This window comes from Hemitrygon akajei, chromosome 27, assembly GCF_048418815.1.
Source record: "Hemitrygon akajei chromosome 27, sHemAka1.3, whole genome shotgun sequence".
In the NCBI taxonomy this organism is placed as follows: Eukaryota; Metazoa; Chordata; class Chondrichthyes; order Myliobatiformes; family Dasyatidae; genus Hemitrygon; species Hemitrygon akajei.
Genome location: NC_133150.1, coordinates 16,343,382 through 16,357,637, shown reverse-complemented (window position 1 = coordinate 16,357,637; position 14,256 = coordinate 16,343,382). Strand labels below are relative to the sequence as shown.

Sequence of the window (14,256 nt, the reverse complement as noted above, 5' to 3'; positions counted from 1 at the left end):
TATATTTCTTTGTGTGCAGAAATTAAGAAATTTGGGTTCCTTTCTCTTTTATCAAAATTGTCATTAGTGTGCTTTCAAAGGGGAAATCAGACATTTATTAATACAGAATTTCTGCTGTTGTTAACAAACTAAATTTATTCTTTTTATGAATTATTTTGAAATTAGATTAATGACAGGTATTTGAACTGTTGTGGCAGATCTTTTATATTACATAGAACATTACAGCACAGAAACAGGCCTTTTGGCCCTTCTTGGCTGTGCCAAACCATCCATGAGCATTGGCTGAGTGAGAATTATAATAGCTAACTATTACTGAATTATGTTTTTCCTAAAATGCCTTCAGTTTGCTTTTGTCAAGAAACAATAGATATTTACTCCCCTACCCCGCCGCGGGTTCACTCTGTTAGGGCGCGTTCTGGTATAGAGCAAATATTGACTTCAACAGCAACCAAATTTCAGATCAGAATATGGATTGTAGGTTGAATTTAAGATGCAGCTCAAAACAATGGTATTCATGAAGCAGCATTTTGGAGTAAATTGCAGACCAGAAAACACCCAATTGACTGATATACTGTATTCCTGCATATCCATGAATGCAATGAACGCCCCAGTAATACCTCAGACTCAGAAACCACAGTAATTAACACTCATTTTGGGTGCGTTATTGGGAAGACCCAGGAATTTGAAAAAATTCATGTAGCTCGAAAGAAGCATTATGAGGGCATTGTAAATACAGAAATTGTCCTGTTACGATTGCTCTTTAACATATAAAAATGTGCTGTAATTTTGGGTTGGGGAATCTCTGTCTCTCTCTCTCCCTCATGATTCCAACAGCTGTCAGCTCATGTGTGTCCTGGATAAAGAATTTATATCTATCAGCTGCATTCCTCTGGTGACTTCTTTCACAGTCATGACACCCTCTTCCTTGCCTTTCTCCTATGGTCCACTCTCGTCTCCTATCAGATTATTTCCTCTCGAGCTCTTGACTTTTCCCACCCACCTAGCTTCACCTATCATCATCCAGCTAGCTTCTTTCCCCAAACCCCCACCTTTTTATTCTGGCATCTTCCCAATTTCTTCTCAGTGCTGAAGAAGGGTCTTGGCCTGAAATGTCGACAGTTTATTCATTTCCATAGATGATATCTGATCTGCTGAGTTCCTCTAGCATTTTGTGTGTGTTGTTTTGGATTTCCAGCATCTGCTGAATTTCTCATGTTTATGATTTTTAAGATGGTGTCTTCCTTGTATTCCAGCCGGCAACAACAAGCATTCTCAAGAATATAGATTGCTCCTAATATATTAATTTTTTGATCAGAAGCAGGAAAGATCCTGAATGATAGAATGCTATGATATTAATCATAGTATTAAGAGGCCAGCAATGATGTTGCTGAAAACTTTATTTTATCTCTGAGTACCATAATGGTGGATAGCACTTAGGCCTTGTTACTGCTTGCTTTATAACTTTCTAGAACTAAATAAATCAATAAAGATGAGATCAAAAATAAAATTGGAAAGATCTATGAATTCATGACCACAAAGCAGGTATAAGAAAAGAATGATTTACTTTGACATTAATTTGCTAAGTTTAGTCTCTTAAAAACAGAGTACAGTACATAAATTATGTACATCCAAATAACACAATATTTTTACAACTAAGCAGTAAAAAGTAACATTTTCATCAGTAAAGCGATATATAGTGTACTAGTAAGAGGTAGTTTTACTATACATCATCTGTTCCGCGGTCCAATTATATGAAAAAGAAGGATTTATAAAGGTCTCTATGGAGAAAGTTTTCTATTGCAATAAATATATTTCTATTGTTCATTTAACATTTACTTCTACAAAGATACCAAAATATAAAAATTCAGCATTTTAAAGCCATCATGTACTCATGCTTTTTTATCGGAAAATAATATGAGATGAACAATTTAACTATTTACCCTTTGCTTGAGTAATTCGTCATATTAATAATGTAAAAATATAATGTAGAGTGTACATAACATTATATTGTTATATAACTCAGCAAGCTGCCAATATGTTCTATGCATGTTTTCAACACAGAATGCATTTACATTGGTTCATTAGGACTCCCATGATTCAAGTGCTAATAGATTTTCCCTTTAATTAATTTAGTAATGAGAAAGGAACTATTTCTTAACAGCTTGTAATGACTTTTATAAGCCTACAATATGTGGTTCATTGGTTTCTGCCTCCAATGTGCAGTTAATAGTTCACATACTGTATAGTAGCCAGAAACCACTTGAAGACCAGTATACATCTGTAACTAACTCCCGCCTATCCATTATTTAACTAAATTTAAGACATTGCTCTTTGTTGATTAATTTTTGCAGTTGATTGCAATATCATAATCTTGTTTTGTCATCTAGTGTTCTCTTAATCAGTTCTTTATATCATCATGTGATTCTCAACAGTTGTAGCTCTCTTGGGATTATGGCGTTCCAGCATTTATACATTCGATGTGAAGGAAGGTCCTTTGGTTGGATAGAGACTGATCGGAATGTTGTTACGTGCTTGCTCTGTGATTTCTGAAGAAATTAGGAGCTCCTCATCAGTGAGATGGGATTGTTGTGTTAAGTAACCTTCTTCCTTGCCTTTCATCTGTTGACATGGAATTAGAGTTACAGGAGGAAAGGGATAGGCCTTCATCATCTGACGATGACTTGACAGGACCCCAAGGCTTTCGTTTGAATCAAGGATGATTTCATTATCTGCAAAGGTCATCAGCGCTAGGGTGGAATCGCATGACTGCTTGTCGATGTCTTCTGAACTGAGGGAATCTATGCTGACTTGTTTTGATTGGCACTTTTTTTGCCACTTGCACTCACGCAGCATGCGAAGATCCTCTTTGAAATGTGGATTGAATAACAGATAAAGCAAGGGGTTTAGGCAAGCAGGCAGTGGAAGAACCACAAGTAGGATTGATTTAATTACATCTGGACTGATTAAGAAAAGGTTGAGCAAGGAAGAAAATGTAAGGAAGGCTACAGGACAATATAGAATGCAGTTGGTGAAGATCAACCAAGCCACGTGCTTAATCATGGCACAGTCCCAGATGCTATCAAATTCCCCTTTCATTAGATCACAGTAAAGCTTAGTGTAAGTCCCGGTTATAACAAGGAAGCAAAGGGTATTCATCATGATCAGAGCTACCATGAAGCCCAGAGTAGAAGGCTTTCCACCAGGGATGGGTGACGGGAGGCAGAGTGGTGAGGTTCCAAATTCTCCGACTGAGCATAGGGGCAGTGCAGCTGCGCTGAATGATAGGACTGTGCAACAAAAGGCAGCCACTTTCACACTGCTGAAAGACGGTGATTTCCCATATGCACGGACACAAGACACTGAGATACTGCACTGAACAGCTGCAAGAGTCAGAAACAGTATCGATGCTTCTGAGGCAAATACGGATACAAATCCAGTGATTCTGCATCCCAATCCAGTTTCCCATTTTGCACCATGTTTTGCAAATTTCCCAAAAGTCATTGCATCAACAATTGCTAATGTGCCGCTATACAACCCTGTTAACATGTTGGCTCCTGCTATCAAGCCAATAACAAACTTCACTGGAGATAGATAGCTAGGTGATGCAAATATAGTTGTGATGACTAGTCCGTTGCAAACTACAGAGATAAGGACTATTCCCCAAACTCCAAGACGAATTATCCAGCTTTCAAAGAGATATTCACATGGATTAAATGGACCTGTAACAATTTAAAAATATATATCACATTAGAGTACAGAAATATCAATATGTAATTCCTATTACTTATTTTGTATCATTTTAGCTGTGAAAGTTCTTATTTACATAGTATAATAAGGTTACAGACGCTTGCCATTTTATACCTGAAATGGGATTAAATGCTTAATTTTGCAAGGAATGTTATAATGTTATATGTATTCGATTCACTTAGTGAATATTTTGTCAACTGACCTGGATCAGGTGTACACTGAATACTGAGATGCAGTTTGGGATCTTCCATATCAAACTGAAAACCATCCATATGCAAGTAATCTATATATTATAACAACAAATATGGTATTAGTGCAGGGGTTCCTGAGATACAGCAATGTGATTAAATATTATGAACATATATAAGCTTTGTAAACTTCACATTGCATTGAGTATACCTTTAGAAATACAACTATATTGAGCTTTCCACAAATTATATCTCTAAAAAAGCCCGGTTTTCAACATATAAATTCCTATATTACTGTGATTTATGTTCACAAAGAGTATAGAGTTTATGCCGAAAATGAGGTTTACGAGGATCATTGTCCAATCGAATCATTAGGGTGCAGGGAGACTCTGTTGTGGTGGTTGAAAGATACTTGGAAAAGAGTAAATAACCTGCTTAAATCACAGAACTCTGGCAACAGTGTAGCAATGAGCCAAACAGGACAAGAATGATGCTGATCAGGCCAATGAAACGAGGGGAAAACTTCAAGGAGCTGGACTGGTCAGTTTTATTCATTGCGGTACTGCACTTACTAGGAGAGATGGAGCTTGGCTTGGAACACTGTCAGTATTCTTGCATTCACATGGTAAAGGAAGGAGGCTTTGACAGCAAATGACAAGAACATCAGGCTTCACATGGCACGACATAGCAACCAGAGCAATTAAGGTAAACTAGTCACTCACTCGGTCCTTTCCCTGTGCACCTCTTATTTCCTTATAAGACAAGAAGCACTTCGAGAGAATTTAACATAGTGCTAAGTACTAATATAAGTGAAGTTTCTAACGTTTCCTATACTGATGAATGGAACTATCTTATTCTATCATCAGTGAAGAATACAGCCATGCCCCTGAATCAACAAAGGTATTTTGATCACTTCCCTTTAGGAGTTGGGAAAATACTGAGCGATCACTGACAATACTTCTGGCCAAGATGGCACGTGTATACAATGCTCCTTAGGTTGACATCTTCTGGATAAATCATGAAACCATCCTTTTCACTTTTATGTCTTTTACGTTTCTTCCTCATCTTGAATTTGATTCTGGAACTGTTGGAGCCCGTGATTTGCTGTTCGGAAACTTTTTCGGGTGCCTCAGTGCTCTGCAGTCTCTGAGAGAATTCTGGGAGGCAGAGGCAATGTGAATGAACCTTGTGGCGACAAGGCTGCAGGACGGCATGCATGGCGATATTTCCCCCCACCTCGCTGATTATAGCATCCATTGTTCGCCATCCAATTAAAGTGACAAGGGCGATTGAAACATCAAAATGAGTGTTGAAGTTTGGAGTTCGTTTGGGTGTTCCAGGGCTCTGCAGTCTCCGAAGGATTCTGGGAGGCAGCGTGCATGAACTTTGTAGTGGGCACGCTGCAGGACAGGGGGTAAGCTGATGTTTGGCTCCATTTCACTGATTACAGCACCCATTGTTCATCGATTAAAGCAATAAGGGAGATTGAAGCATCGAGGTGAGTGCAGAGGGTGAGCGCCAACTGCATATCTTTTGACTGGTTGCTCTGTATTGGAGAGGGGAGAGCCTGCTGCTGTGCTTGGGCCCAGAGAGTATTGTCCAGTTTTTTCCCAACATTTTGGATGTGGACTTTGGATCATAGACTCTATTTTTAAGTTTTTATACTCTTTTTTTTTGCCCGATCTTCTCGGTTTTGTTATGCAGGGAGGGGGATTTGGGACTCGGTGTGCCTGATCTGTTTTGTTTGTTTTTTTTTGTGTGGGAGGAGGGATTTGGGACTCGGTGTGCCTGATCAGTTTAATTTTTTTTGTGTGGGAGGAGGGATTTGGGGATTGATGATTATGCTGCCTTTCTTTTCTTTCCTGGTTTCATGGCTACCCAGAGAATTGAAGTATTTCAGAGTTGTATACTTTGATAATAAATTAACCTTTGAAGATCTGGGAACATGATCTAAATCTCTGATACTCTTACACCCAGCTGATCAGTCAGCCCTCAAATTCACAATCTGGCACAAGTATGTAATTTGAATTCACTTTCACAATACTGCACTATCTCCTGATAACAGCTTAAGTTGCAAGTTCTGTTATCCTATTTAAATGCTTGTGCTCTGCTCTGCTTTCCATAAACACTTCAATACCTCTTGAAAAGTAAGGTTCACTAAACCTCTTAGCCTTTCCTTTTATTTTAGTAGGAACATACAAACTCAGTACTCTAAATATTTCACTTTTGAAGGCCTCCCACTTACCTTTAGCAGAAGATAACTTATCACAATCAACATTTGCCAGATTCTTGAGGATGCTATTAAATCAGACCTTTCTCCAATTTAGAATCTCAACCTGAGGACCTGTTCTATCTTTTTTCTTAAATATCTCAAAACTAACAGGATTATGATCACTAGATCCAAAGTGCTCCCCTACATACATTTCCATCACCTGCCCTGTCTCTTTCTCCAATAGGGGAATCAGTATTATATTCTCTCTAGTTGAGACCTCTATATATTGACTAAGGAAATTTCCCTGAATGTATTTTAGAAACTCTGTCCCATCCAGTCATTTTACAGTTTGGAAGACCAGTCAACGCATAAAAATCATCTGGTTCTTAAGCCAACTGGCAACACTCTAATCATTACATTTTAGCAACATTACGATCACTTGGATCACATTGCATTAAAATGGACTTTGCTTTTTTTAATTCTAGTTGTGCTCTTTCTTGGAAAAATGTGTGTAATTTGGTTTAATTTATGCTTCTTTCTTCTTGTGAATGCTGCCTTACTTGCATGTGATGCTGCAAGAAAGTTAATCATTCCACCCATGCATACATGTACTTGTGTATTTGCCAATTAACTTGAATTTGACCTTGGTCATATTAGAAGGAAACATGTCCAGTTGGTAACTGGTATGAGGTGCATTTTGATTCCAGAAGGCTCTTAATAACAGGTTTGTTCACCATTAGTTTTCCCAGCACTTACTGAGTGCCAGAGGAGATTTAAGAACAGGTTAGCATCAGTAAAAAGTACTGGTTATAAATATATACTAAGGACATCAGGTCCACTTTATGATATGAAGAAGGAAATCAGTTTCTTGTTTGTTTTATGAGAAAATAAGTGGATGTCAATATATATTGGGAAGCATACTTCTATATGCCTCATAATGCAACTGCATTAAGCAAAACTCTTCTCAGTAATCATCAAATGTGTGGCACTCAGTAAACTCCAGGACAGGACCATTCTTAATTAGTCACCTTTGGGGTAGACATCTTCCTATTCGCTTTGATTTCCTTTACTTCCTAATCTTGTTCAGTCTCAAAAATAGGGGAACACCTGTGGTAGGTCTTATTGTTAAAACTTCATGAAATTTAAGTGAAAAGAAAGAGTTTTGAAACAGTTTACAGAGTCCTTCCATATGTGTGTGTGTGCCATTAAAATTAATGTCTCAGAGTAAATCTGTAGATACTCAGAAAACTAAGCTCAACTATTTTTTTGTATTCATCCTAGGCACTGTCTGCAAAAGAAGCATTTATTGCTTATTCTGAAAAGATGATGGTAAGGCTCTGAGATTGGAGAATTCTTGCATTCTTGCGTTCAGTCTTGCCTATTGTTGCAACTTATCAGGTACAAACTTAAGTGTTATATTTTCAGGGATAGAAATATTTGCTCTTATGATTTTGTCCTTTGCACTTTGGAGCAAATATATCTTTATCACTAGCAGTTTCTACAGGAAGGCAAAGTGCATTTTTGAAAGGGATAAGCACTAGATCCAAATCAAGAACATTTGAAGTAAATTGGCTGCAGCTCTGCACCCCACTCTGACTCCCAAAAATGTAGGTGTTAGCTCCCAATGCATTATATACCCCAGAATACTAATACAATAATTACAGTTGTTTTCTGGCTGGATGGAAAATACTCCCATTGCTCTTTTCTGGCCATCTTCATCATCACGTACAGCAACATCTGAATCCCACAGGTTGGGCTGCTTGTGATTATTTTTGCAGGATCCATATGCACAACACTGATAGGCAAACGGCATTTCCAGCACCCTGCAACCAAGATATAAAATGTTCCAATTACTTTATAGAAGCTAAACAGCTTCAATATTCAGTCTAGATGCCTTTAAGTTCAAAGTTTATTATCATTCAACAATACACGTGTATACCACCAAATGAAACAATGTTCCTCTGCACACCACAAAGCATATAACTCACATACAACGCGTAAGGTAATATTACCACAAATAAATTAACAATTAATATGGTGCATTGGTGACACAAGGCAAAAAGTATTCTGATAATGCATTAACAGTTTACTTACAGTATATTCTTAGCATAGTGAGACACCATGCTTTCTTGCATGGAACAAAACATGCAATTCTTTTCACTTGCAGCAACACACACTAGATGTTGGAGGAGCTCAGAAGGTTGGGCAGTATCTATGGAGGGAAATGAACAGTTGACAGTTCGGGCCAAGACCTATCATCAGGAGTGGAAAGAGTGATGGCAGAGACCAGAATAAAAAGGTGGGAGTACAGGGAGGAGCAAGAGCCACAGGTAATAGATAAATCCAGAGGAGAAGTGGAACATAGGTATGTGGGGGAGTGGGAACAATGTGAAAAGCTGAGAGGTGATTGATGGAAGAGGCAAAAGGGTGGAAGAAGAAGGAATATAATCAGAAAGGGCAGTAGATTATGGAATGAAAGGAAATCAGTGAGAACCCAAAGGGAGGAAGGTGCAGGTGAAGGGACAAGAGGAGGGATAAAGGGTCTGGGATGATAAAGGAAACAAAGGGGAGTGGTTACTAGCAGTTAAAGAAATTAATGTCAATATTTATCTGAAACCCAGTTGTTACTTTATGTAGATGCACCATATTTCAGTAAATTTTATTAGGATGTTCTGCATGGGTAATGAACATTTGGACAACCAGTATTGAAAATGTGTAACTACAACCATGAATTTTAACATTTTCTTTATCCAATGGGTGCCAAATGACATCCATTGGACAAATATGATGGAAGAAACATTTCGAAGTAAATTATTAAATTGAACTGTAATGTCTGTAACGAGAACAGATATTTCTTTGCCCTCTTGCATCAGCATGTGTAATATACATTTTGCAGTTCAAGTGCTTTTTAGAAACAATGTTCATACCACCTGCCATGGAAAATCACTTCACCATTCTGATGGCATTCATACCAACTTAAGGTTGAGTGGGTTGAGAGCTTCAAGCTGCATGTATGAACATCACCAACAGCCTGTCCTGTTCCACCATGCAGGCACCAATGCCATGAAAGCTCAAAAACATCAATGCTCAAGAGACTAAAGAAAGCTGGCATGTCCCTGTTAACCCTTATCAATTTAATCAAAGCACCATAGAAAGCATCCTATCTGGATGTACAATGGCTTGGTACGGCAACCACAAGAAACTGCAGTGGGTTGTAGACACAGATTAGCACATCATAGAAATCACCTTCCCCTCTATGAACTCTATGAACTGCCTCAGTAAAGCAGCTATTATCAAAGACTCCATCCACCTGGGACATTCGCTCTTCCATTGGGAATAAGGTACAAAAACCTGAAAGCATGTACCACCCGGCTCAAGGGCAGCTTCTACCCCACTGCAGTAAGGCTAAAGAATAGCTTCCTAGTAGACTTCTGACCTCACAGTTTAATTTGTTATGATCTCACACATTATTGTTTGCCTGCACTGCACTTTCTCTGTAGTTCTTATGATTTATTTTACATTATTATAGTTTTAACCTGCTCTACCTCAATGCACTATGTAATGATTTGATCTGTATGAACAAGCTTTTCACTGTCTCTCTAAACACGTGATAAATGAATGCCAATATGAAGAGTAATGAAACAAAATAATAAAATGCTTTGTTAGAACAAGCTCCGATATTAATCACAAATTATAGCAAACAGCGTGGACAAGAAAATCGTTTTATATGGATTCACTTGTAACCAATCATCCAATGCTCATTAGCAGAGCAGTTGTTTACTATAACACACACAGTATGCTGGAGGAACTCAGCAGGCCAGGCAGCATCTATGGAAAAGAGTAAACAGTTGATGTCTTGGGCTGAGGTCTTGGCCTGAAATGTCATCTGTTTACTCTTTTTCATAGACGTTTTTTCTCCAGCATTTTGTGTGTGGTGTTTGGATATCCAGCATCTACAGATTTTCTAGTCATTGTTTACTGTATGTCCTCTATGCTTCATGGAATATATGTTAGCCTAAGGAATTAATTATCTTGTTATTTTGTGTTGTAGCAAACTGTTGACCATTTCTCTTATTAACCAGGAACTTATAATGATTTCAAGATGTACATTGGAAAATGACTAATATAGTTTCATTTTAAATTAAAAGAATGATACTTATTGGATACAAATGTTAGATAATTTTCATTAAATCATTTTCAGAAGGCATTTCACCCTTTACTTTTTCAGGTAGATTGCTTAACCATGGATTGTGAGCAAATATATTCTTCCCATGGATAAATGACAAGTAAGCATAATTATTCTTTCAAATGAATTGCTCCGTTAAAAATAATACCGAAATTAGTTTGCCTCAAAAATTGTTTCCAGCCATGTCTTTTTTGTATTTTCTTATTTAAAGCTTCACAACCAAATTAAGGTAAATGATTAAAGTAGAGCAAATTATTTGCTTTATAATCAAATTGACTTAATTTTTAAAAAATAGTTTACATTTGTCATTTCTTAATGTACTCAATGGAGTTTTCTGTGGGCACATTTCAGTAAACACTTTTTAGTAATTTCTACCAACCATAACAAGAATTTCAGTAACTAATATGATTGCCATTAATTTCATTACCAATTGCACACTCATTCTCCAATTAAGAATACAGGAAATTCTGGTCACCAGATGCCATGACATCACAAACACATGCACATATGTTCTATCTATTTTGCTAATGTTATTAAGTTGCAAATACATTCAAAACGTTTCCAGTTCTGCTGGATGTAGTGACCAATGCAATTACTGTTTGATATAAATGAATCAATTATTATAACCACATGAACCCTTAAATTTATGTCACTTCTGCAAATAGACTAAATACACATGATCAAAAGGGAAGATTATTGCTATTTCGTTCTGAAGGAGAATATGAGAATTTAAAGGTTTAGTACTAAAGCTTTCTAAATTTCGTACCTTAACTTGGGAAAATTTTCTTCTGGAAAAGATTCTGATAGTGCAAGATTTCCTTTCAGCTTCAGATGTGTCAGTCCACTTAGACCATTCAAAGGGAGAGAGGAAAGCCGATTGAATGTCAGATCCCTGCAAAGTATTGAATATATTAAAGAAAAGCAGTTAAGAATACATCTGTAATGAAAGAGCAAATGGATGTTTAATTCATTCATAGAAATGCACATATTTTGCACTAGTAAATATTGATCTGCTGATCAGAGTCCTAACTCCACTATTGATGCTACTACTGTTCACAACTGTAGGTAGCTACTTGATTGTTTCATCCATTTTGTACAATCAATAACCTTTCAGTCAATGAACTGGTAAACAAAGATTGCAGAAGATTTGGTGTGTCTGCTTGCTGGAATCATATCTTGCACTGGTTTAATTCAAACCTTTTTGAAGCATTCTGATCTCACAGGGAAACCTCACAAGTGTGTTTTTATAGCTTGTTATTGCTGATATAATACATATGCTGTGACTGCTTCCCAGCTCAGTTCTACAATCAGGTTAGTAGAGGAAATAGCAGTGAACATAAAGAATGACAAAAGATTCTGTAGATGGCCTGTTCCTATTTCCATTTCATATGGTCTTATGATCCTATCAACCATAGCATCAGGTCAGAAGAAAGATCTGAAAGAAGTTAATATTGACTGTAAAATGCATTTTAGGAAGTTGATTGGATGATAAACCCTCTGGCTAATAATCTGCATCCTAGCATACTTAAGGACATGAAACTAGAAATACTCAGAGTCCAATAGGCTGTATCCCTTAGTAATTAAAGACATGAAACCACAAACAGTCACAGCTACCTGGACTATACCTCTTCCCACCCCGCAACTTGTAAAAATGCCATCCCCTCTTCCTCTCAGGATTCCTCTCCTCTTCCACATCTGCTCTCAGGATGAGGCTGTTCATTCTAGAATAAAGGAGATGTCCTCCTTTTTCAAAGAAAGGGGCTTCTCTTCCTCAACCATCAACGCTGCCCTCAACCGCATCTCTTCCATTTCACGCATGTCAGCTCTTACCCCATCCTCCTGCCACTCTACCAGGGGTAGGGTTTCTCTTGTCCTCACCTACCACCCCAGCAACCTCCATGTTCAGCACATCTGAAACTACAGCCATCTCCAAGAGGATCCCACCACCAAGCACATATTTCCCTTCCCCTCCACTTTCTGTTTTCCACAAGGATCGCTCCCTAGGTAACTCCCTTGTCTATTCGTCCCTCCCCACTGATCTCTCTCCTGACTCTTATCCTTGCAAGTGAAACAAGAGCTACACCTGCCCCTACACCTCTTCCCTCACTACCATTCAAGGCCCTAAAATGCCCTTCCAGGTGAGGTGACACTTCACCTGTGAGTCTGTTGGGGTCATATACCATGTCCGATATATCTGGTGTGTGGCCTGTATCTTGGTAAGACCCAACGTAGATTGGGAGACTGCTTCACCAAGCACCTATGCTCTGTTCACCGAAAAAACAGGATCTCCTAGCGGTCACACATTTTAATTCTACTTCCCGTTACCATTCTGATGGGTCAAACTATGGCTTCCTCCACTGTTGTAATCAGGCCACACTTAGGTTGAAGGAACAACACCTTGTATTCTGTTTGGGTCATCTCCTACCTGATGGCATGAACATCCATTTTTTGAACTTCTGGTAATGGGCCTCACAACTCCTCTCCTTCACCCTTTTTATTCTCTCACCTTACCTCCTTGCCCGCCCATTGCTTCCCCCTGACGCTCCTCCCCCCTTTACTTTCCTCCATGGCCTTCTGTCTCTTTTACCAATTTACTTCCCAACACTTTACTTCATCCCCTCCTCCCTCAGATTTCACCTATCACCTTGCGTTTCTCTCTTCCCTCCCCCCACCTTTTAAATCTACTCCTCAGTTTCTTTTCTCCGGTCCTGCTGAGGGGTGTCAGCCCGAAACATTGACTGTTTACTCTTTTCCATAGATGCTGCCTATCCTACTGAGTTCTTCCAGCATTTTGTGTGTGTTGCACAAACAGTAGATGGATTGTTTGTCATATTCCCACATTCATTAGACTCTGGATCAGTTATTATGGATTGGTGGTAGCCAACTGAAATCCAAGGTGGACGGAGACAGACACTCTGGAAGTTTTGACTAGTTAGTCTGACATTGGTAGTGGGGAAAAGTTAGAGTACATGATTAATGATGTAATAGCAGAACATTTGGAAAACAACAGCAAAATTGGTTAATGTCAGCAAAGTTTTATAAAATGGAAATCGTGCCTGACAAATATGCTAATATTTTTCAGTACCTACCCTACTGAGAGGGTAGAGGAGAATTAGTGAATGTGGTGTATTCAGACCTTCAAAAGACTTTTGAAATGACCCCTCATAAGAGGTTAATATGAAAAATTAAAGCATATGGATTGCAGGTAATGTACTGACATGAATGGAGAAATGTGTGCAGACAAGAGGTAGAGAACAGTGTTAAATGGGTTCCATTTTCAGTTGAAACCATGTAATTCTTAATTTATTTAGATGAGGGAATTACTGTATATGTACAGTCGGCCCTCCTTATCTGCGGGTTCTGCATATGCGGATTCAAACAATCGCGTTTCGGGAAAACCCAGAAGTTCTCTCTCCAGCACTCATTGTTTGAGTAGGTACAGACTATTCTTTCTTGTCATTATTCCCTAAACAATACAGTATAGCAACTATTTACATAGCATTTACTTTGTATTAGGTATTATAAGTAATCTAGAGATGATTTAAAAGTACAGGCAGTCCCCGGGTTATGAATGAGTTCTGTTCCTGAGTACGTCTTTAAGTCGAATTTGAAGTCAGAACAGGTCCATCTGGTATTATTTAGTGTCAGTTGGTCAAACGTTTGTCTTAGTATATAGTATATATTTTACTGTTCTATGCCTATAAAACATTTAAGAAACGTACGTATTTCAATAATTAAAGCACTGCATTGTTTAGTAATAATTGTAGCTTTCATCATAGCAGGGCCTTTCACACGCTCCATTAAAATTGTTCCAATTGTTGACTGACTGTAGCCTAGCGCTCTTCTGAATACCGATGGCGTTTCACCCCTTTCCGATCGCTTTATTACTTCCACTTTATTTTCAATTGTGATTGTGATTATTT

At 38.2% G+C, this 14,256-nt stretch overlaps 1 protein-coding gene across 1 annotated transcript in view; it reads right to left on the bottom strand.

Annotated features, from left to right (window-relative positions):
* Positions 1–1,406: 1,406 nt before the first annotated feature.
* lgr6 (leucine-rich repeat containing G protein-coupled receptor 6) overlaps positions 1,407–14,256 on the bottom strand; it is a 312,367-nt gene continuing 299,517 nt past the window's right edge. Inside the window, exons 15-18 of the mRNA XM_073030423.1 lie at positions 11,100–11,225; positions 7,810–7,970; positions 3,950–4,030; positions 1,407–3,719 (exon numbers count right to left, since the gene is read on the bottom strand). Of these exons, the coding sequence (XP_072886524.1) occupies positions 2,467–3,719; positions 3,950–4,030; positions 7,810–7,970; positions 11,100–11,225 (1,621 nt within the window). The 3' untranslated portion in view covers positions 1,407–2,466. The remainder of the gene's footprint in view (positions 3,720–3,949; positions 4,031–7,809; positions 7,971–11,099; positions 11,226–14,256) is intronic.